The 23,621-nt window shown below is 41.9% G+C and overlaps 1 protein-coding gene across 1 annotated transcript; it reads left to right on the forward strand.

Moving 5' to 3' along the window:
• Positions 1 to 20,548: 20,548 nt before the first annotated feature.
• On the forward strand, positions 20,549 to 23,396 carry LOC120961230 (cyclin-dependent kinase inhibitor 1C-like). The gene is made up of 3 exons (XM_040384922.2): positions 20,549 to 20,815; positions 20,876 to 20,967; positions 23,003 to 23,396. The coding sequence occupies exons 2-3, from the start codon at positions 20,920 to 20,922 to the stop codon at positions 23,369 to 23,371; spliced, it is 417 nt and encodes a 138-aa protein (XP_040240856.2). The 5' UTR covers positions 20,549 to 20,815; positions 20,876 to 20,919; the 3' UTR covers positions 23,372 to 23,396.
• Positions 23,397 to 23,621: the final 225 nt, after the last annotated feature.

A 23,621-nucleotide genomic window follows, 5' to 3' on the forward strand; every position in this document is an offset into this window, starting at 1 on the left:
CTGTGAAAAGATCGTTTACGTATTGTCCAAGCTGTCCCGATCAACCTCAACTTTGTGATGAGCGTTTTAAGATTGTGCATCAAAAGTAAAGGATGAATAAGTGAACTCCAAGATCTTTTAATTATTGTTCATTCTCATTCTCATTTATTTATGAAAACATAATAGAAACTAATTTTGATATTTGAATCATTTTTTTGAGAAATAATAACCGTGAAAGAAAAGCATTGTGAAACAACCGATCAAATACGTGCAAATTTATCTCTTGTAACACGTCTTTTACAATGTGTAATGTGTCAGCCACTATGTGGCTGACGTGGCCCGATCGGAAAAAACCCGTCAGCCACATAGTGGCTGACGTGGCAGACAACGTGTTAATTGGTGACGAAGATTGAAGGTCGAAAATTGAACTAAATTTTTTGGCAAAGAGCTGACTGATTTCAAGTTCACTTGAGGCTTTCTCGGTGTCTAGTGACATTACTGACGGGATTTTTGCATTTTTCCTCTTACGGTTAACGAAAGAAAATATTTTAGTCGGATCGTTGGATATAGGGGAAAGCGGGGCAAAATGGGCATGTTAAGCAGTTTACTGAATATTCCTTTGAATATGCCACAAAACACAATTTTTCTTTCATTATTGTATGCCTCCACCATTTATCTATGGATTAAAATTGCCACATAGAATGAAAACAACTCAAAAACAATAAAATAATGTAAAATAAAAGTTGATGTTTTACGAGAAGCTATTTTGACACACGGGGTAAAATGGGCATAGCCCTGGGGCAAAATGGGCATATGTAAACAAACTGTGAAACGTCAGAACACTGGGGTAAAATGGGCCACAACAACTGCGCTTAGGTAATGGTCTATGCTTTTGCGCACCGTTTCGTGAATTGTATTTTCGTTCTATCTTTTGTTTTGCTGGTCAGGAAAGCCCTTAAAATTCTTCCAAAAATATGTTATCAAAATTATAACAGTTTTTACACGTTTAAATCTACAAAATCGATTCTTTTGAAGCTGTGTCTGTTATCATTATTGAGGCGACAAATATAACACCATAGCCTCACCAAACGCCATTTGTCAAAAGTATCTGCCCATTTTGCCCCAAGCGTAACTGCCCATTTTGCCCCACGTGAAGCATTTTTGTATTTTATGTTATATTAGTAAAAATACGCATTCGATCGCCTTGCTTTCTTCAGACAAATTGTATAGAAATATCACATCTTTAATAATATATAATGTAAAACTTCAACGCATCCCTGTGACACTGGGTTAAGCTTATTTTCGAAGTGACAAAAATTACATCAATATGCTACTAAACCTTATTTTGCACTTTTCTTGGTTATTTTTTGTGTTAGCGTTATGAAACTTACATGGTGTTCATAAAACACTCTAATGAATACATTTTGAGCATTGGAAAGTAGCTTTGTAGTCAAATAATGCTTAAATAGAGGGTGCCCATTTTGCCCCACATGCCCATTTTGCCCCGCTTTCCCCTACTTCGTTGAAGTTTGTTGATATAGATTCAATACAGATGCCTGTTTAATCTTCACTCCGACAGACTATTGTTTAACACTGTTAGTGGCAACTATAGAAGATTCGACTTTATGAGACAATGTAAAGCTCTATTTTTCGCAGATTTAAGTCTTTTTAACTCTCTATTGCCCCACGGGGGACCGGAAGCTGCGCGCTCTTGTAAAGTAGGGCAGCATTTGTGAAGGACTAGACCAACCTTAATTTGAAAGGAGTCGATTGCCGAATCGATTGATAAGGTGGGATTGCTATCATAATTAAGGAATGACCAGTCAGTATTGGCAAAAGCGTCAATCATTTTTGGGAAATCAGCTTTTCTAAAATCGAGATGTCTCAAGCTGTTCGATCCAGTGACTTCCGTAGCAGTCTGGGTTGTTGATGGAAGTGTAATATTGACCAGCAAGCTCGGATGATATCGGTCTTCCTCAGTTAAACAATCTATGGAACGGAAAATTCTCATACCATTCTCAATTATACGCGGGCTTACGAATATAAGATCAAGTAAAGACCCATGATTGTTTACATTATTATTGACCTGAGATAGTCCCACAAAGCTGAGAGTATCAAGCAGTTGGGAGCAGGCTGGGGATACACGGGATCTCTGAATGTTGACATGTAGAGAACCGTGAGTGTCACATAGCCAAGAAAGGCCTGGTTGATTGAAGTCTCCCAACACGAGGATCGTGTCTTGTGGATATTTCTCAGAAATTTCCATAAGTGATGAACAGTAAGCGGCAACATATTCGGTATTATTACTAAGAATCGGTGGAACGTAAACGGTACCGATTATTACGAATGAAGTGCCAACACGTATGCGGATCCAGATACTTTCGGTTGATGAGCTCGCAACAGTGATTACTGAGGGACGATGCATGGTTTTAGCCGCAATCAGTACCCCTCCCCCTCGGGTTTTCTGGCTATTTGAGGAGTTACGGTCCATTCGGAAAACATCATATCGGTCATCGAAGAGTGCAGACGAGGCAATGTCATCCTTGAGCCAGGTTTCTGTGATCGCGATGATATCAAAAGAACAGCTTGAAGATGCACTGAAGAAACTCGAGAGTTTTGTCCGTAGACCTCGGGTGTTTTGGTAATACACGGAAAGCTCAGATATGCAAGAATAATTTTGTCGAAAAATAGTGGAGGCAAACCCTGCTGGGTTGACATTAGCGCCACGTATTTGTGTGAGTGTTGGATCGGCATCATTTTGATCGTTCTGCTCATAATTTGTTACGGATTCGTGATCATTTGGCTGAATTTGGGTAAGAACATGAGCGCATTCATTCGTTGATGGAGGAGTAATATTCAGGTGAGAGCAATCACTTTTAATGAAAGGTGAGCCGGATTCCGTGTTCTTGTGTTCAAGTGCCGTCCTCGTTTGATAAATATGCGTGTGTGTGTGCGTGACGTTAGAGATTAGTGCAGGATTCGGTGGAGCAGAATGTGCACGCACACAAGCACTACTTAGTTCGTTTGCGGTGTGGGTGAGGCTCGTGGAGTGTGTGCCGACAGGATTGTTCGGTTCGGCGATTGCGGTGATCGCGTATTTTGTGTCGCAGAAAAGGTTGTAGGGGATGAAAGTCCCATAGGTGGGTGTAGGCGAAAATTTGCAGTTGGTTGTTGCAATCGGTAATCAACAAATTCACGCACCGATAGACCAATTGGCCAGGTGTCCGGGGAGAGTGCACATTCTCTTATAGAAGCAGGCACCAACACTTTGAATGACAGGAATGAGAGTGTTGCTGTGTTTGTGTCCCGGCGTACAAGGCAATATGCTGTGACGTCTTCGATGGATAAAGCTTGCTTGACCATTTTAACAATTTGGTCAGTGGTGGTATCCGGAGAAAGTCGGGAAATGTACAAAGCACATTTCTGCACCGAAGATTGAGCAGGAACTATTTTGATCGCGAATGATGCGGTGTCTTTTTTGTGCCAGTGATTGTGGGTGGTGGGCGAATCTTACGGTTGGGTTCATCAATAGGCTGTGTAGTTTTGAATTGGCAATTATTGTTTAGGTTGTTGATGGAAGTAGCACGAAATGTAAACATTGAACGGTTGTCGTTGATGACATCAGAAAACAATCGTTTCGATGGATTTGTGCGGCGTATTTTTGCGGGTGGGTGACTACTTCGTGGCGTATTATGATCGAGCTGAGTCATACGTGCGAATCCAGTTCTAATCTCGTTTGTTAATGGTTCGATTACGGATTTAATGCTCTCAGCAACTGTTGTTAAAGCCGTCTGGAAACCAGATTGAATGGCTGCGTTCTTAACAAATTTGGTGCGCGGATTCAACAAAACGTTATTACAGCCACTGCAGCACCAGTGAATTTGTTTGTATTCAGAGATGCGCTGGAGTAAGTCTGCGGGTATAGAAGAGCAGCGCCGATGGAATGGAGAGTTGCATAAACAACAGCTAATGAAAGCTTCCGTGATTTCCGTGGTGCAAGAGTTGCAAATGTTTGCCATTATTAGGGAACGATGTATCTTGGCTATGATGACAGCAATGTTGATTGTAGCGATGACGGCAGGGATGCGCGAAGGCGCGACCAGGTTGGAAAGCGAAATTAGCACGAGATTATCGAGAGTTGGAACGGTTGAACTTTATTCCAATATCGCGATGATGTTTATGGATGCAATGGTATTCACAAAAACTAAAACTTATATGATGAATAGCGTGAATTTTTGACAAAAACACGGAGCGCTATATGAATGCGACTATTACGTCAAACGTCAAAAACGTCAAAAAGCAGGTTGTGAATATTGCTACTCACGTAACCCTCTCCGTAAATCTGGGCATAGTCGGTAACAAATTGTTCAAGAAATGTATCAGCAGTCTCCCATTGTCTTTTATAAGTGTTAGAAGAAAGAAATTTTACTGCGCAATGGAAAAGCATGAAGTGGCTATATGCATCATCACTAATTTTACCTTTCAAAATGATAGGGGCAGCATAATGCAAAAAGGAACTATACTCAGAGCCCTTCCAAAACTTTAAATCGTCCAACCCGCGTAGCTTGCGATGGATCTCCGATGGCAAAACTATGCGTCTCAGCTCCGAAGATATTTCTTCTTTTACTTCATCAGACCACTTCTCAGCTCCCCACAAACCGTAATTCCACCCGTGCAGTAATTTTCGCTCAACACCAAGATGCATTAAATGTAGTTCTTCGGCGATAATAATTTGCTTTATCATATCCAAGCCATGTATATGAAGTAGTGGCGTTAGTTCCTTCTGGTGTTCTTTATAGTTACTCCTACGGAAATCCAAATCATTTCTTAGAGGAGCTTTGGTATCTGGGAAGCACATAGTCCGTGATATAGGATGGTGATAACCAACAACAGTGCATTTAAGACACCCATGTTTTCCATTGTGTGCTATAACGCCTTAAAAGAAAGTATAAAAATCATTAGTTTTAAATTACACGAATTTATGCTTTACTAAACCCTGTTCTTCTTCTTCTTCTTTGGCTCAACAACCGTTGTCGGTCAAGGCCTGCCTGTACCACTAGTGGGCTTTGGCTTTCAGTGACTAATTGATTTCCCCCCATAGCAGGAAGCAATCCTACGAATGGCGGCACGGTCTATTTGGGGATCGAACCCATGACGGGATGTTATTGTTAATTAAATGATTAACGTTAATCGATTATAAACAACCTGGCTTTATCCTGACCTACTAGCTTAACTTAAGTGACGAATAGATTAGATTATTTTATATTTTGTAGCCCCTTCCGTGTAAAGCAATATAGAAGAAAAAGTTCTAAGGAGCGTTAAAAAAGATAAAACCAGAAACAATTTTTCCACCTTTATATTGATCCCTTTGGTCCCCCCCCCCCCCCTCCACCTTTACACAAGCCTCTACATTGGTCCCTATTTCTTTATTTCTTAATTTATTTTAAGACAACACATTACATTTGCATCTTTATAGACCCCTTATATTGTTTTGTTTTTGTTTTACCTTTAATGAATGATCGTGCCGGTGAATCAGCAATGATGGCACGTACTTTTATTTTGACCGTTGTGTCATTATTGCCCACTGCAATACCTTTATCAATAAGATTGTTCAATTCATCTACTAATGGCCGAAGGTACTGCTCGAGCGAATCTGGTTTTTCGATCCACAAAATATAGCCACAGTCATCGGTTTGACGCTTGGCATCTTATGGATACTGGCCAGTATAGGCCAAAAAGATGTGCGGCCGCTTTTATGTAACGGTATGCCATCTATTGAAATATTGATTTCCAGTTCAGCATCAGGTGCTACCTGGTGGTTCCTAATCAAAAAAAAACTGATATATTGATGGAAAAGTACATGGGAATGTAACAACAACAAAACATCTTTATCATACAGATTTGAAAGATTCACTCCTGCAAAACTTCTTGTAATAAATCATAATTCATAAACGAAAAACTTTTATACAACAACTCAAAACAAGCAGAAGACAATCTAATCTAATACAGACAACAATCTAATAAAGTTCGTATATAGTTTGTAATAGTAAAATAAGCAACAAGTGATGAAATAGACAATCGCTAATAAAATTTCGAATGTCATACCATTGTACTTATCTAGTACTGTAAATTTGCGATCGTTTTTATCGCAGTGTCATGGGGTCTAACATTATTTAGCTTATTTCTACAATCTTACCTTAATCTTTGTTGAAGGCACTTTCCCAAACCGTTGTACCAATATTGGCCCCCAGCGACGTTCATAATATTTTTGGTGCCGTGCTTGTCTTCAACAATGTCCGTGCATCTTTCGGTAGCCGTATATCCGTCCGTTCTCGCATTATGTGCAACAATAAATTTAATGTTGAATGAGGCACATTGCACTTTAACGCCCAGTACCGAATACAGTCATCCAAAGTATGAGCGTGGACATTAAACCCCGCTGTTATTAGTGGTTCGTTATTGTCCTCCTCGCTTGACCCGTCATCGGACGAAGCTGAAGATTCTCCCTCTAGAACTTCTTTGACTAGCGGGTCAATAGCTAAAATTTATTCAATTATTTTAATTAAATAGGTCAATTAACCGTTAGAGGTCTAGTCCTTTGCCTACACAGAATAGTCATTTCTGCGTAAAGGACACTATACTCGCCCGGCTATGTAGATGGTTCTAGCAGATGCTAAGGCTACTTGGATTAAAATGGTCAAAATATGTACACAGGTAATGAAATTGTTAAACATTGTTTATTTGCCACCCTACATAATGAGTGAAACATTGAACTGGGTATCGCACATCAGGACAGCCCTTCATACGGGGGATCGGTCCATTCTAGGTTTGAACCTATGACAGGAATTTTATTGAGTCAATCGAGTTGACGAATATACCTGGGGACCAGTACTATTTATTATCTATCATATATTACTATTTTAATTTATTTTTGGTCTATACAGCTATCTATTTTCTTTGTCAAACTGTTTACAATTGCTGCTTGTATGTTTGAAAGATTTAAGCATTCCTAATTTTTATATCTAACACACTTGATGCATACAGTTCACGCTCGGTAATCCGCACTAGATCAAGAGCGGATAATCGAATGGCGTTCTATTGTGTTTTTTACCTTTCATGATTGTCTCAATTCATGTTCTAATGTTTGCATTACCTTTTATTTGTTTTATCAAGAAGAATTATAATAAAAAATAAAGATTATACAGTACGAATTCACTGGTTGAACTTCGATTCCCTGCCAACTACTGAATATGTGCTTTTTAGTGGGCACGTTTTTCCATAATTTTTTCTCGGTAGGCCATGAGATTTTTGTAAATATTATTATCATGTATTATCATTTTAATCATATTTCACTACCTTTGGAAAGCATTGTACTCAAAATATTTATTTTTTGTTGGTTGAGAAAGGACAGCCGTTTATAGTGTTTATATTATATTTTGTTTTTATGCTATCATTTGTATCTAACTAATATTTGACACAATACCCGTCGTCGATCTTTGGCTTGCTTCGCCGCTTATACATGTTAACTTTCTGCGATAAAATGGCAATTCTTCAGCAAAATGGCCAATTTCAGTATCCGATACAATCAGAGCGATCTTATAAAAAACTTGCAGCTCGCAAGCTGTATGCGGCTCTCTGCTACCAAAATAGCGATTTTTTCCGTCATTTATCCAACAATTTACAAAATTTTATGCTTGAATTATAAGCATTACGAGCTTTTTTAATATGTCTCTATACAATTTTTTACACTATCTTGTGTCTTGTTTTAACACGCAAACTTTGCCGATCACTTCTTCTTCCACTCCGCAAGCGACAGAAAAGTTAATAAAGTAATACACTGACACAAAACTGGCCCTTCTTGTACATAACGGTTTGTGTAGGTTTCGCGTAATATAAACAGTGATTTATAATTTCTTTAACTGCACAAATCCAGACATCATAATCGTCGAACGTAAACTCTAAACACAAAATACACATTCATACACAGAAGCACAAACACACATATAATGTTTATATGATTCTTGTCGTTTCTATATCACATTTTACAAAAATATATCATATTTAACAGCAACCACTTCACAACATTTATTTAAATAATTTACTACAAAATAACAAAACATTTATGAACTTACCTACAGGTAATTGATGGCCACTTGATTCACCTTCTTCAACCACCATTTTCCCTTCTGCGCGCTGATTTATCCGGTTGAAAAACTGCCCGGTTCGCTTCGATTTTTTCACCGATTGATCCATAGTAATCTGCATCAATGAATAAAACAAAAGTTAAGCAATTTTATTGACGACTTATATTTTCACTAAACAGTCTTAACTTTGTCGCGTTTGTTTATAAAGCACTTCCACTTGATTTGCGTGTTTCACAGTGATACAGGAATCAAAAATTTTGCAAGTGCCAGATGAATGCAATGGACGAAAACGCCAATGAGTCAGAGAGAGATGCAGAAGTCAACGGTGCTGAGAGAGCTGACACACTCGTTTTGCTAGGAGAGAAAATTCTCTCTAAAGTCACAGGCGCATGCGAAGGAAGAAAAAGCGCATGAGTGCGAGTGAGCTGGGTGAAGTCAAAAACACGAAGTGTGCAGGAGAATTCTCTTCGTGTGCCAAGAGAGAATTGACTAACACCCTGATGAGCGAGAACGCAACAAACGTTGTGGAATGTAGAAATGGGATAGGAATAGTGAGCGAACGCAGTTTGTGGACATGAGGGAGTTGAAACTGGGAGAAACAGGCTTCGGTTGCTACTTGGGTAAGCATTTACCATGTCGCCCTCTGTCGTCAATTACAGGGAACAACACCTTCTGTGCGAATCGGTTGTTGATAATTATTAACACTCTCCGCCAGTGTTTGCGAGCTATGCAAACATTTTGATTCGTCCGATTCGGTATTGTCTCTCGGTGCCTCCTTTTCATGTCCGAACGCAATTCTAGCCTCAGCAGATGACCTGACTAGTGTTTCGTTTGGCCAGCACTATAAAACACTTCATTCCTCATTTTAATTATCTGGTTGAACTGCCCTGCTTGGTTGTTCACCCCTGCCTGATTGCTATCTTTTGTGAAAAGAAATGGAGGATCACATTTTTCTAAGCAAATAGCGGCAAATAACTTTTTCAGTTTTAGAAATGCGTATACATAAGCTAAGCACGAAATTATATCACCTTGTTTCACCATGGTTATGACATTTAAACAATTACTAAATGGACAACTGAAAGCGTGTTTGTTTTGTGTGTTTTTTCCTGAACTATTTCACTTCTGCACTGACCTGTTCCGAATTTCCTCAGGAGCTTTTACGTAGTTAGCATGCATGAATTGGACAGGGAAATAACACATGCCCTTCCAGCGTACTTTCACCTACACTACTACACTTTAGCGCTGCTTTGTTCCGACTTGCCTCTGGAACAATTTTTATCAACAGCGGGTGTGTTTCGACGGGCAACACTTGCAGGCTTGCAAAACACACATTTACAATTGTACATTTGTTCCTATTATAATTTATCCCGCTTTATTCACGTGGTTTTACAGTGGTTCCGATTTGCCTCAGGAACAACCTTAAACTGTGAACGAGTGAATGTCACGAAACAATTATTTTTTGAAGGATTTTTTAGAATGTTGAGATGTTATCAACAGCACTCTTTCTTTCGCCCGCAGTAAATTATTGTTAATAAAAACAAGCGTTTTTAAGCTATCTTTAAGTTAGAATTTTATTGAGAGACGCTAAAAAATCCGTCACTTGTCTCGGGCTAAGGCGAAAGAGTGAACTTTCTTCTCTCCCGTAGCCTTCGGGAGTACTCGGCCCGATCAGTGTTGGACGTTGTCTACACTAAGCATTTACCATGTCGCCCTCTGTCGTCAATTACAGGGAACAACACCTTCTGTGCGAATCGGTTGTTAATAATTATAAACAGTTGCTGTTAACGCTAGGGTTATCACACAGCAGACTGTGTGATAACAACACAGCAGTCAGAGCGCGGTATACATACATACGCGTTATATAGATTTGAGGTGTGCGGTGCAAACTCACGAACAAGAGCGCGGACTTATTACTGGAGTGAGGCCGCGTGTTTTTTGACAGATAAAACATATAGATAGCGATGAAATCAAGTGAATAAAAACGAGAATATAAAAACAGAGTAAGACACACATTTAGTTACAGTTTTGTTTAATAAACCAGAAATTCCGAAAGCAGTGTCCTGCGCAATCAGTTGCCATTGAACAAATGTTGCCGCAACATGTTCATAGACCTACGCCTAAGTTAATGTAATGCATTAGTAAGGCTAACAATACAAAACGGCTCAAATTTGCTCAAGAGCATGCGGATAAGCCGCTCGAGTTTTGGAAAACTGTTCTTTGGACAGATGAGTCTAAATTTGAACTGTTTAACCGAAAACGGCGGTCCCATGTGTGATGTAAATCATGTGAGGAGCTTCAAGAGCGCAACATCCAAGGAACAGTAAAACATGGAGGGAGCAATGTTATGGTTTGTGGGTGTTTTACTTAGAAAGAGGGAGGGAGACGACCTCAAACAAACTGCGAAGAAAACAAAAACTTTTTTCAACTCATGTCGCATAAAACCGCTTGAATGGCCTCCATAAAGTCCTGATCCCATCGAGAATTTGTGGGCCATTCTCGATGATGGAGTAAAAAACAGTGGCGTAAACAATAAAGACAAATATTTTGAAGCCCTAGAGAACGCCTGGGAAAATCTTGACATAAATCATTTAGAAAATCTAGTGATGAGCATGCCAAAGCGCTTGCAGTTAGTCCTAAGATCCAAAGAGGGCACATCAAATATTAAATAGTTGTTGTTTGTGTTTAATAAATCTGTTTGCTATGAGACGTTTGGTTTTGTGAATTGGGAGATGACAGACGTTTATGACGTTAGGATGACAGGTTTTGGTTTTGACAGAAGGAGTTGTACACACGTCCAGATAGAGAAACAGAGGAAGAATTAAGAAACACAACGTAGGTTCTGAATAAAGGAATTCCAAACTAAACAAAATCAATTTGTTGAAAATAATTAATGTGGGCACTTTTTTCTGTCAGTATAATTTTGACTAACTTTTTTAAAAATATTTTGTTGGTAAACCTGTTGGTGTTGGTAAACCTTTGATTTTTTCAGAAATTTTTCATTGCACATTTAAGAGCAAAGAATGAGGATTTTTAAAAAAAATATAGCACAAGGACAGCTTCATTTTTAACGAAAAATATGAGACAAATGTAAACATGTAAGTAGTAGGCACTTTATTTTGCCGGCCACTTTATGTACAAATAACACTTGCTAACTAAAAGAAGGGATTGAAGGTCTAAAAAACATGACTACTCTACTCTTACCTATTCTATCGCCTCACCGGGTATCCGAAACTTTCCTCGAAATACTCCTCCTCCTCCACTTGGACTACCATGCGTATTCGCATTAGGCATCGCATCCGGTTTTCGAGCGGCCAATCTCGAATGATGTGGGCAATCCCGGACAGCTGACCATCCATTGTATCGGTTGGGTTTTTGAGCTGGCTGGCCAGCTCGATTGAGGCATCACCCACCGTCCGCAAAGCTGCAACCACCTCCTTGTTGTATGAAAGATTAGCCTCTCACCAACGCCTTTTATACGGCCTTGACGCTACATTTGGCGGAGTAGATGGACGAGGCAGTGTGGCATAATGTGACCGTCCACGTTGCAGTTACGGCACACGCGACGGTTCAGGTCGAGGTGACGGCACACGCGACGGTCCAGGTCGCGGAGACGGTACACGGAACGGTCCAGGTTGCGGTGACGGCACACACGATGGTCCGGGAGAAGGCGTGAGGGCCTCGTCCAACACCTCTATTTCCAAATGAGAAACCTAAATCAAAAGATGGTTTAGTTTATATATTGTATTGACGTTATGATAAAGTATCCTCCACGTAGTGGAACCGACTATTTCAATTATAGAAGGCATAATTTATTATAGCATCGTTATGCTGGGTGTAGTTGATGCCAACTGTAATTTTATGTATGCAAACATTAGCGCAAAAGGTCGTATATCTGATGGAGGGGTTTTTTTTTAAACTCAATGCTATACAAAAAGCTTGAAAGAAACGAACTGGAAATACCAGGTCCTGCGCCATTGTACCAAACAACTCGCATCTTCGTTTCTTATATGATTTTAGGTGACAAAGTCTTTCTTCTATTGTATAATTGCCCGGAATGCTTCAATGGCTGGCATCCCTCTTTATAAATGAGGACCAATCCAACTTTGGCCCATCCTTATGAGAGTAGTAGAACTACCTCTAGCTCCGATCATGATGATAACTGTATTCTGTGGTTCCTCAAAACCATCCTGTCTAGAGGCTTATCTGAGCCAGTTAGTAGAAGAAGCTAATGAATTTATAAGTGCAGGATTGCAGATCGGAGATAAACACTGGGGTTTAAAGTCAAAGCTATCATTGCTGATTTACCGGCACGCGCTTTTGTAAAAGGTAGATAATCATATTAAAATAGCTGAAAAGATACCTACATTTTTAGCTACTGCCAATTTTAATGGATAGCATGGTTGCATGAGATGTACTTGTGTTGGAGAATGGCATCGTGCAGGAAAAAAATCATATTTGATGCTGTTGGAGCACCTCTAAGAACGGATGAAGGATTTCGACGAAGAGAATGTCCTGACCATCATCAACTTTGGCGGTCGCCTTTGGAGGATTTTAACAAATTTGATATGGTTAATAACGTGCCAACTGAGCGTATTCATGTAAACAACCTGGGGGTGACTCGACGACATCTTTCATGTCAGTTGACATGTCAGCCCAATAATAATGGAAGAATTTTTAGGTAAAAAACCATACTGCCATTATTTGTTGTATTTTTGTGGGATTACAATATTTTCGTCTGCATTCCATAAGCATCATTGGAAACATGCCTCTGATTTTCTAAATAGCTTCGTAAGGGATAACGGTTAGATATATGGTCTTGAGCATTTAACAAACAACGTCCATGACTTACAACATATAGCCCAGGATGGTAATGAATATGGATCTATCGACGATAATTCTGCTTACGACTTTGAAAGCTTTTTACAAACTTTAAAACTATCTGCACGGTCAGGATTTAGAAGTTGTGTTCAAGTGGCGTCTCGGTCGACTTCCCAAGTGACATTTTCGAGTAGATTGTTAGCGTTTTTCGAGTTGCTGGGAGCTTAAAGAGCAGGCTTAAAACTGACTTAAAGAGCAAGCGATATCGCAGAGTTTAAGCTTATTATAACAGTTGAAACGTCAGAGTGAAGCGTTTTTTTCTGGTGCCATTTTGAGAATTGTCATCACGTTGTGCACAAGCTACCGGCCCAAAACAAAACATGCGTACTCTTCAATCCGTATCATTCAAAAATTTTATTACAAAACACTCTTTCACGTTGTTTTGTTATTTTCCCTGCGTTTCTCCGCTATTCTGATGCTCCTGGATAGATAGTTTATTTCTGGGATTGCGCATCGTTTATTTATAGGGTAACTGTACCAGTTTTCGGCATGCTTTCAGTTTCACAAAAACTGCTCACACATAAACATTTTTACTATTTTTCATGAAAGTGATGTTATTCTGGCTGATAATTTATCATAGTATGTTACGCTATTTTTTATTTGCCGTTTCAAATCCCTGTTTCACAAATATTCATGAAAATGCTAACATTGATTTTGCTCCTATTTTCGGCAGTTTGTTCCTATTTTTGGCAGTTTTTTCCTATTTGCGGCAGCGCGAATACGGGTTAGCAAATGTTTTTATTAATGTAAATATGTACTAAAAAAATGTTAAAAGCAATTGAACACTCTTACTTTCCTAGGATTGGTGTTAAAAAGCACTTTAATTATTAATTTTATGTTGCTTATTTTGGCCCGTTTTGTCAGCCATTTTGATACGACATTTAAACAAAGCAGCCATTGAAGAAAATTGACAGTTTGATGGTTATAGAATACGGCGCGAACTGGCTTACATATTTTTATTTTTCTTTTAACAGGTTGGCTGATAAGTCCCCAGTCTGACACATAGATGGCGCCGCTAGTATTAAATGCATATTATTTTTATATAGTACAGTATCGGACAGAAAGATAGGACCCTAGTTTTTTCAACGCACCGTACACTTGTTTTGCCACGTTACTTGTGTGTGTGTGTGTGTGTGTGTGTGTGTGTGTGTGTGTGTGTGTGTGCGAGTGCGCGGGTTTTTGTCTGAAGAAACGTAGCTTGACATGGTTTCATATTGCATTGAAAGCATTCTGTTTATGTGTGTTATCATGTGAAACAGCGTGCGTTCACACTTGGATAAAAGCTAAAGTTTGCATCGACAGCAGCGCTTGTTCCCCGGACGAGAACGCAGGTGTGCTGTTTCATGAATGTGAATACGACACCGGTGCGAAATGAAAACGCGCACAATAGCAATGAACTCGGCATTCCCTCACAGGTGTTTCTCCAGTGCACGCCATTGAAAGGCATGCGTGCATCTTTGCGTTGAACGTTGTGTGCGCATGGGAAACTTTGTGTGTGCATTGAGCAAGCGCGCAGGTGTTCTTTTCAATGGGCGTTTTGTTTCATGAGCGCGGCAGTATTCTGTTCTGGTTTTGAATGGGTACATGCTCACTCGCTTACTCATTGATTGTTTTTATCCATACGCTTTTTTGCTGCTCGACAACGATGTGATTCATCGCGTATAAAAGCAGAACGCAGGCAGTGCACGGCATCAGTCGTGTCCAAGTTTTTAACCAGTGTGTTCTTGACGGTCTAAGCAAGCAATTTTTATTACAATGGGTCGAGGTAAACATTGTACCGATTATCAGCGCCATATCATTAAGCGAATGGCGGCTGCTGGCATTAAGCGCAGAACGATCGAGTTCGTGATGGAACGATCGCGCACTTTTGTGGCGAACGCGCTTCGGACAACCGAAACGCGCAAGTCACCCGGACGTCCTCGGAAGACCACGGCGGAGGAAGACCGTAAGATTGTTAACATATCGAAGAAACATCCGTTTAGCTCGGCACCAGAGATCCGAGGCAGACTGAAATTGGCGGTGACGCCGAGAACAGTTCAGCGAAGATTGGTCAGTGCCGGGCTACTCGCGCGAGTGCCAGTCAAAGTGCCCAATTTAACACCTGCGCATAAAAACGCACGGGTGTTATTTGCAATTGAGCACATGTTCTTCGATGAAGAGGATTGGCGCAGGGTTTTGTGGTCAGACGAGTCAAAATTCAATCGACAGGGGTCGGACGGACGTAGGTTGGTTCGGCGCCCTGTTAATTGTGCTCTTGATCCGAAGTACTGCTTCAAAACTTTCAAGCATGGCGGTGGTAGTCTCATGGTGTGGGGATGCTTCTCCTACTATGGGATGGGTCCGTTGGTTCGAATCCACGGTAATTTAAATCGGTTTGGGTATCGAGATATTCTTGATACTCATTTGCTATCACACGCTAGGAAAAACCTTCCTCGGTCTTGAATGTTTATGCAAGACAACGATTCTAAGCATACTTCCGGGACTGTCCAAACTTGGCTTGCTGACAACAATGTCAAAACAATGAAGTGGCCAGCCCTTAGCCCGGATCTCAATCCCATTGAGAACCTCTGGGCAATTTTCAAGAAGAGGCTGGGTAAAAACATACCGGAAGATCTGGATCATCTCTTCGATCACATGCAAGAGGTGTGGAGCAAAATTCCACCTGAAACGATCCAGAATCTGGTGATGTCGATGCGTCAACGCATGATTAATGTCATCGTGGGCGACGGCAATAAGATCAAAAACTGAGCTTATTGCATTTTTGAATAGGGATCACTGCTCGCGAGGGCGGTGGTCCTGCAAATTACAACAAAAACCTAACCCAAAACACAAAAAAAACTACTGACAAATCTATCCGAAACGACCTACTTGTGAAACAAACACACACATCAATACACATTCAAACATACATCCACACACACACACACACACACACATGCACACACACATACACACACACACACAAACACAAACACATACAAACCACACATAAACTTGACCCAACGGGTGCATGGTGCGTTAAAAAACCAATGCCCTATCTTTCTGTCCGATACTGTACCAACCTTCACATGATTCGTGTCAAAATTTGACGTCTGTATGTCAATTAGTTTGTGAGACAGAGCGTCTTTTGTCAAGCAACTTTTGTTATTTTGTTGTTCCACCAAGACAACACACCGTGCCACAAGTCATTGAGAACGATGGCAACAATTCATGAATTGGGCTTCGAATTGCTTCCTGCTACGGAATTACAAATTGAATTGCTACGGTGGGAGATCTGGCCCCCAGCGACTTTTTCTTGTTCTCAGACTTCAAAATGATGCTCACAGGGAAAAAATTTGGCTGCAATGAAGAAGTGGTCGCCGAAACTGAGGCCTATTTTGAGGCAAAACCGAAGGAGTACTACCAAAATAGTATCAAAAAATTGGAAGGTCGTTATAATCGTTGTATCGCTCTTGAAGGGAACTATGTTGAATAATAAAAACGTATTTTGACAAAAAAATGTTTTTTTCTTTGTTAGACCGGGGACTTATCAGCCAACCTGTTAAATTGCTGCATTTTCAATAATTTGTTTTACCGATATCCAGTGAAACGACTAATTTGACACTTATTTTGCTGACTTTCAGTATGAATTTATCAAATTTTTTAGCTAAATGTCAGTAAAAACATGGCATTCATGCTGAAAAGCAGTGAAATATTCTATTGCTGAACCGTTTCAGTAAAAAAAAACTTTACAGAAACCGGGTGAGAAAATTTGCTGTGTAGACCATCAACTGGAACAGACGTAACTGAGCAAGACAGAGTTATTTTTTGTAGTTTACTACAATAAATATCGATTTGCGTCAAGTAGTGACGATAAAATCCACATGTAGCTCACTCACCACCCTCTGGAGTCACATATCAAGAGCGGTAGATTTTCCCCCGACTAAGACCCTGCATCAACAAGGCGAGACCAGGATTCTGCTGGGGCTTGAGACCCGCGCCACCTACATTGTTGCGGGAAGCAAGTCTCTCATCAGCGACCTACAACTCCACCCCGGCTTGTGCTTTTTATCAACGGCAAAAAAGAGAGCTCATTTACCTACGGCGACGCCACATATCGCCCCAACAGCAACCCAGCACCGACAGACACCGCCATTATACATTTTGCGCTTGCACCGAGTAGCAAAGGAAGCATTTCAAGATAAGCAAATAATCACGCACCGTAAAAATCATTTTTGTGATTATTTTTTGTTCAATTTCTAGCTGAAACCAAGGTCAAAATTCAAGTGTTACAAAAATGGAATAACCTCAAATCGCCATCGGCAAGTTTATTCGTACACCGATGCATGAACAGGGTGTAGTAATCGAAATAAAAGCTGACGGTCACATGCGTTACCAGTTATGTGACAAAGAGGAGATTCATGTGGCAGATGCATACACAATCTTACCGACCCCTGTGGAAGTTATTCCCCCGGGCTGGTATTGTAAAATAATCGAGAGTAGAAAAGGCGTGCGCGGAAGAACGTTGGCCCGACTCTGTGGAACGACATGTACGACGACGTGCTGCGGATCCAGCTCCCCGAAGGGGCCAGTGTAGTCGGTTTCGCGGATGACATCGCCGTCCTGGCCGAGGGCCGCACACCGGAGGAAGCGGCGACGGTTGCCGAGACAGCGATTGAGGCGGTAATGGGGTGGCTCGAGGCACGTCATCTCAGTCTCGCCCCCCACAAGACCGAGGCGGTCTTAATCTCTAGCCTGCGACGAGGACGACTGGAGGTTCCGGTACGCGTCGGCGAGGTGACCTGCACTACTAGGAGATCGATTCGCTATCTGGGGGTTCAGCTTCAAGAGAAGCTATCGGGGAGACCGCACGTGAAAGCGGCCGCGGCGGTTGTCACCTCGGTGATGAGAAACCACAGCGGCCCCCAGGTGGCCAAGCGGCGATTGCTGGCTGGAGTGGCTGAGTCTGTCATCCGCTACGCCTCGCCCATCTGGGCCAAGGCAACGAACCTGCAGTGGTGTCGGAGGAAACTCGCCCAAGTCCAGAGACCGTTGGCACGTGGAGTGACGAGTTCGTTTCGCTCCGTGTCTTACGAGGTGGCAGTGGTGATGGCCGGTCTTGTACCCTGCCGTCTAGTCATCCAAGAGGACGCAAGGTGCCATAGTAGGCTGTTGGCCGAACCTGACACCAGCAGGAAGGAAGTACGAGCGATGGAGCGAGCGGCCACGATGATCGAGTGGCAGGACGAGTGGGACCGTGCGGCGGCAACACCATCGGCCAGCCGCTACTTGACGTGGGCGCACGGGATGATTCCCGTCGTGCATCGGTGGATTGGACGGAGGCATGGTGAGGTGGATTTCCATCTTTCGCAGGTGCTTAGCGGACATGGGTTCTTTCGCGAGTATCTGAGCGTCTGCGGATTTGCTTCGTCCCCGGAGTGTCCACGGTGCGCAGGGTCGGTCGAGTCTGTGGCCCACGTCATGTTTGAGTGCCCAGTGTTCGACGACACGCGACGCGAGCTGCTGGGCTGGGGGACACCCGAGGCAGTCCGGCTGGATAACATCGCCGAGAAGCTGCTGGAGACGGCGGAGTAGTGGGAACGCATTCAACGAGCAGCGAAGATCATCACCACAGTGCTACAACAGTTGTGGCGCGATGAGGAAGCGCTCGCCAACGGACGAACGGAGGCGGCTTTCGCGGAGGATGACGAAGTCACACTTGAAAGTGTGGCCTCACTCTTCGGCGAGGAGATAGGAGATGACGTCATAATGCACGTCACGCAGCGTGTGAACGAATCCCGAGCAGCGCGTCAGCGGTCTGCCCGCAACAGACGGCGTCGCGGCAGAGCTGAGGATCGGGCACGAGTGCGTCTGGCGGCAGACGTCGCAGCAGCGCTGGAAGCCCGCGATGACGAAATACTGCGGGCGGCAGTAGAGGCGGAGCGCGAGGGCCTAGCTCCCCCTCCAATTCCTCGACGAAGTAGGGGAGGACCACCTTCCCGGGAGACGGTGAGGGTTCGGCACGAACGGCGTCTGTTCATGCAGCGAGCGTGGAGAGCTCGTGTTCAACAAGAGGGTCCTTCGACAACGCGCCGTCGTCGGTCCATTCCAACGGAGGTGGACTTGATTCGGTCACGACGGAACAGACGCGAGAACGAAAGACGCCGTCGAGCTTCGGCTGCAGGTCGGCGATGGACACCCGCGGAGGAGGCTTCCGCTAGCGAGGCGGAATGGTCGGACCGTTAAGCAGAGAGACAATTTCAATGACCGAGATTAAGCACGAGGGAGTCATGGGGAGCGTCTCTTTTAACAAGTGGGAAGTAGATATAAGCGAAAATAAAGAAATGGGATAGCGACATCCGAAAGGGTCGATTTACGTACGGCAAATCCCTGGCGGGCGACGCCGTACGTTACCGTAGCAATAGACGATGCGCAATCTCAGATTGCGCATATATTTATCTGTCAAACGGGTCGATTTGATATATTTATCTGTCAAAAAATTTGTATATATCTCGGACATATAAATCTCGAAAATTTATGCGCAATCTTAGCGCAATCTTGAAATAATAAGTTTGTTTACATATAGCGGTAGGTATTGAAACGAATAAATATGAGATGATGCGTTGATTTTTGAACCAAAAATCTAATTATGTTTTGATTTCAGCCATGGAGAACGAATTGTCGAACGTGCCGAATCGCCGGAATTATGAAAAATTGGTAAATATATAATCATTCTGTTTTTGCTACCGGTGTTTTTGTAGTGGAAGCAATTCTTGGGTGTATTTTTGTAAATTTATTTTTACTCGTATTTTATTTAAATCGTATATGTTCAGTGTTTGTGATTTGTGTATGCGGTAGAAATTTAGAAATATGGGCAACGATTGAATTATTGTTCAATTTTGATTATTTTACGGCTTGGAAAAAAACTTACCTCTGCTGCTTCTCCAGCTACCGGCGATTTTTTTAAAACGACAGTTGCTTTGGAGTTTGTGAAAAATTTGTAAAAATTATAGATTGTAAAAATTTTAAATTGTAAAAATTGTAGATTGTAAAAAAGTTTAAATTGTAAAAATTGTAAATTGTACTAATTTTATGTACCTAGCTAGCCTTTATTTTTGCAGGAATATACCATTGAACTGAAATGTTTTATTTGTACATTGCAGCTCTTTGAGAAATGACCTGGCTGTACCACGGAATGTTGTGTTTCTTATTAGTCCGCATACACTAATAATGATTTGGAATCCTGGAATCTAGGTTATACGGTTTTGGTCTTCTTCCAACAGGATATATTTCATCTGATCCGGAAAATCAACTATTCCTTCTGGCCCTGTTTTCCTGCACCATTTTTGCTGCAACCTCTACCCCAACTGCTACAATGGAAGCTATTGCTGTTGCCGCTGCGACAAAAAAAAGTTTCTTATTTTTACAGTAACGTTTATGTGTATTTTAATATTTTATATTACAGCTCTTTCGAGGTTGAGGACTGATAATGGAAGAAAACTGCTGCATCTTCCGGGCCATCAACATAATAACGGGGTCATGGGGATGGTGAATGATAAGTAATTGAGTCGAGATTAATAGTTTTTTATTATTGATTTGCTTCCAGAACGTTGAGCAAAGCCTTCGGCTAATTGCCGAGGTGGAACGACGGCCTGCTTTATGGCAAAAGCGGTCGGAGTTTTACAAAAACGGAATTCGGCGTAGGGATGCGTGGACCGAGATTGGTAGAATCTTGGAACTTACCGTCGAAGAGGCCAGTTATCAGTGGAGGAAGCTGCTGACCAGCTACCGGACGTATAAGTCCAAGCTGCGTAAAAGTCAGCAAAGCGGAGCAGGTACTCATCAAATTTAAAATAACATGAAACTGTTCAATGACAAAATTTTATCATTCGTAGCGGCTGAGGACGTTTTTCGGCCAAGATGGTTCGCCTTCGACGCGATGAAGTTCCTTGACGATACCATGAAGGACGGCACGCATCTCGATACGGTAAGTTGTTTTGTTATTTATCAGTAAATTTTATATTTCACTGCGAGTTAAGGGCGGTCCTGTGGCACAGCAACAACATGCCCGTCATGGGTTGAAGCCCCATGGACCGTTCTAGTGATGGGCGGGTCGACCCGAACCTATGGGGTCGGAGCCATCCGTTAGCGACCCGGAGTCGTTCGGGTCGACCCGAAAGGTACAAGTAGGTTCAGTGGGTGCAACTACTCCGGTAGGTGCAAGAAAGCATAAGCCACTCCAACCTGTTGGTGCAGCGAGTTCGGGTCGGGTATTGAACCTACCTTGACACGACCCGTCATCATCATACTCATCAGTCGGGTCGACCCTAACTCGCTGCACTCGCGGGTCGGATTTGATTCCGACTCCGACCTAGCGCACTCGCTGCACCCACGGGTCGGAATCGATTCCGGCTGGCTCGCACCCGACTCCGGGTGACCCAACACTAGACCGTTCCCGAACAGCAAAAACTCGCGTTGTACTGAATTAAGTTTTGAAAGTCTGTATAGGTCGGCATGTGCGCGTAGGACGTTTATGCCAAATAGAAGATGTATGATAACGATAAAATAATGTTTTCAAATTTGATAAGCTCTGTAGCGCGTTACTATAAAATTTTATTTCATACGGTATATTATTTTGCTCAACACGCGAAGCTTTCGTGGAATGAGTATAACAAAAAAGTTGTATTAGTACTTCTGTTGCTAGTTCATGTTTCATTATTCTCATAAAGGAATTCGTTTTTGAAAAAAAAATCATCAAGCATTAATACAGGAGCCTTAATCATACGCGTGTTCCCTACAATACACTTGTGTTTCTAAACACTTGTGTTGTGTTTGGTGTTTCTAAAACGATCGCAAATAAATCGTTTTATCTTAATAACTTGCCAAGCGTGATTCACGTTGAACCATTCTTTCATCTAAACAATGGTGGGTGGACAATGCATAGGTACAAGTGTAGTAGCGACGATGTGGGTTAGCATATTATACATATAATGTGTAACTGCATGTAATCTACGCACATTCTACGATTTAATAACTAATTATCAACTTAATAAATGGCACATACAAAGAGTTGTATTGCATTAATGATTAAGTTGGTTATTATACTTAAGATCATGTGCAATGTGTAAACGTATATTCAACAAGTCGTTTGGCGTGCGACAGGGTATGCCTTGTAGTCCGCTCTTTGTAGTTGGAGCTCTCTCGCCTTCTACAAAACGCCCATTGACGACCCTGTCAAAAGATGAAGGGCGAGTGTATGTATTGCGTGAAGCACTCTGTCGAAGAAAATTATGGAGATATATTGTTGTCATAATAACCGTTTTAGCTTCTTCTGGCTCTAGCATAATCGGGCTTTTAAAAATTCGGAAACGGTTGGCTAAAATCCCGAACACATTTTCAACGATCATTCGAGCACGAGAGTGACGTTTGTTGAAAACTCTTTCAATTGTCCCTTCCGCATGCATGCCTCCAAATGGTCGAATGCAGTACCTGGTAAAAGCAAACGCTTTATCGCCTAAAAGAAAGTAAGGTACTCGCATTGCATATGGAACTCGCAGTGGTTCAGGTTCCGGTACATTCAAACTGTTGTTTTCCAGCCTCTGGTATAAGCGTGTGTTTTTAAATACACCTCCGTCAGATATTCCACCTTTTCCTCCAATATCTGCATGTAAAAAGTTGTAATCGGCATCTACTACCGCAAGTAAAACAATGCTGAAATAATGTTGATAGTTGTAATACTCTGATCCACTATTACTAGGCTTTTCCACTTGTACGTGTTTGCCATCAATGGACCCAATTGCATGCGGAAAATTCCACCTTTGTTCAAACTTTTTTGATTTCTCCTTCCATTCTTCTGCTGTGGACGGCATCTGAAATGATAATAACACATACAAAGATAAATTGATTATATATTTCATAAATTTAACTCATATTTATTGCTCGTCGTTGGATATCAATGCAACCTTATTTATTTTGTAACTTTTTGATTATGCTATCTCATTATTTTTTATCTCTCTTTTCAGTTCGATGACGACCTAGAACAACACACCTCCACCCAAACCCACCCAATCCCTTCTTGTTCCTATTCCTCAATTCCGCCGCAACCAACAATCCCAGCACCAACCCCAGCACCAATCCCAGCACCAACCCCAGCACCAATCCCAGCACCAACCCCAGCACCAACCCCAGCACTAATCCCAGCACCAACCCCAGCACCAATCCCAGCACCAACCCCAGCACCAAGCACCAGCACCAACCTCAGCGATGGAAAATTATTTCTCCATGTTTGGCCAGTGGGTGGGGGCATGGTTAAACCATTTACCACGCGAGCAACAGAACGATGCCACAAATCGTTTGCGGCAGACGATGCTGGAGTGGGATCTCCAATATAATAAAAAATAATAAAAATATTTACAAAACCATACCTTTACATAGCTCCGCAAATGTTTATTTAAACAAGCACACACATCCTTCACAATTTTGGCAATCGACGATTTAGAAACCTAAAATTATACAATACTCATTATAATCCGAACATGTCATTTTAAGTTGTTCAACATTCGGCTCTTGCATGGTTTTCGATTGCTGACTTCTCTTCACTTGCTTTTGTCCGAAAAAGTTTTATCAGTCCTGCGTACGAGG

The sequence above is a fragment of the Anopheles coluzzii genome, chromosome 2 (assembly GCF_943734685.1).
Source record: "Anopheles coluzzii chromosome 2, AcolN3, whole genome shotgun sequence".
In the NCBI taxonomy this organism is placed as follows: Eukaryota; Metazoa; Arthropoda; class Insecta; order Diptera; family Culicidae; genus Anopheles; species Anopheles coluzzii.

What these genes read in the sequence shown, in the direction of transcription:
- LOC120961230 (XM_040384922.2), top strand. Translation starts at nt 20,920, where the DNA reads ATGAAGTTCCTTGACGATACCATGAAGGACGGCACGCATCTCGATACG. An exon ending in ACGGCACGCATCTCGATACG is followed by an intron (nt 20,968 to 23,002) that starts GTAAGTTGTTTT and finishes CTCTCTTTTCAG; the next exon opens with TTCGATGACGACCTAGAACA.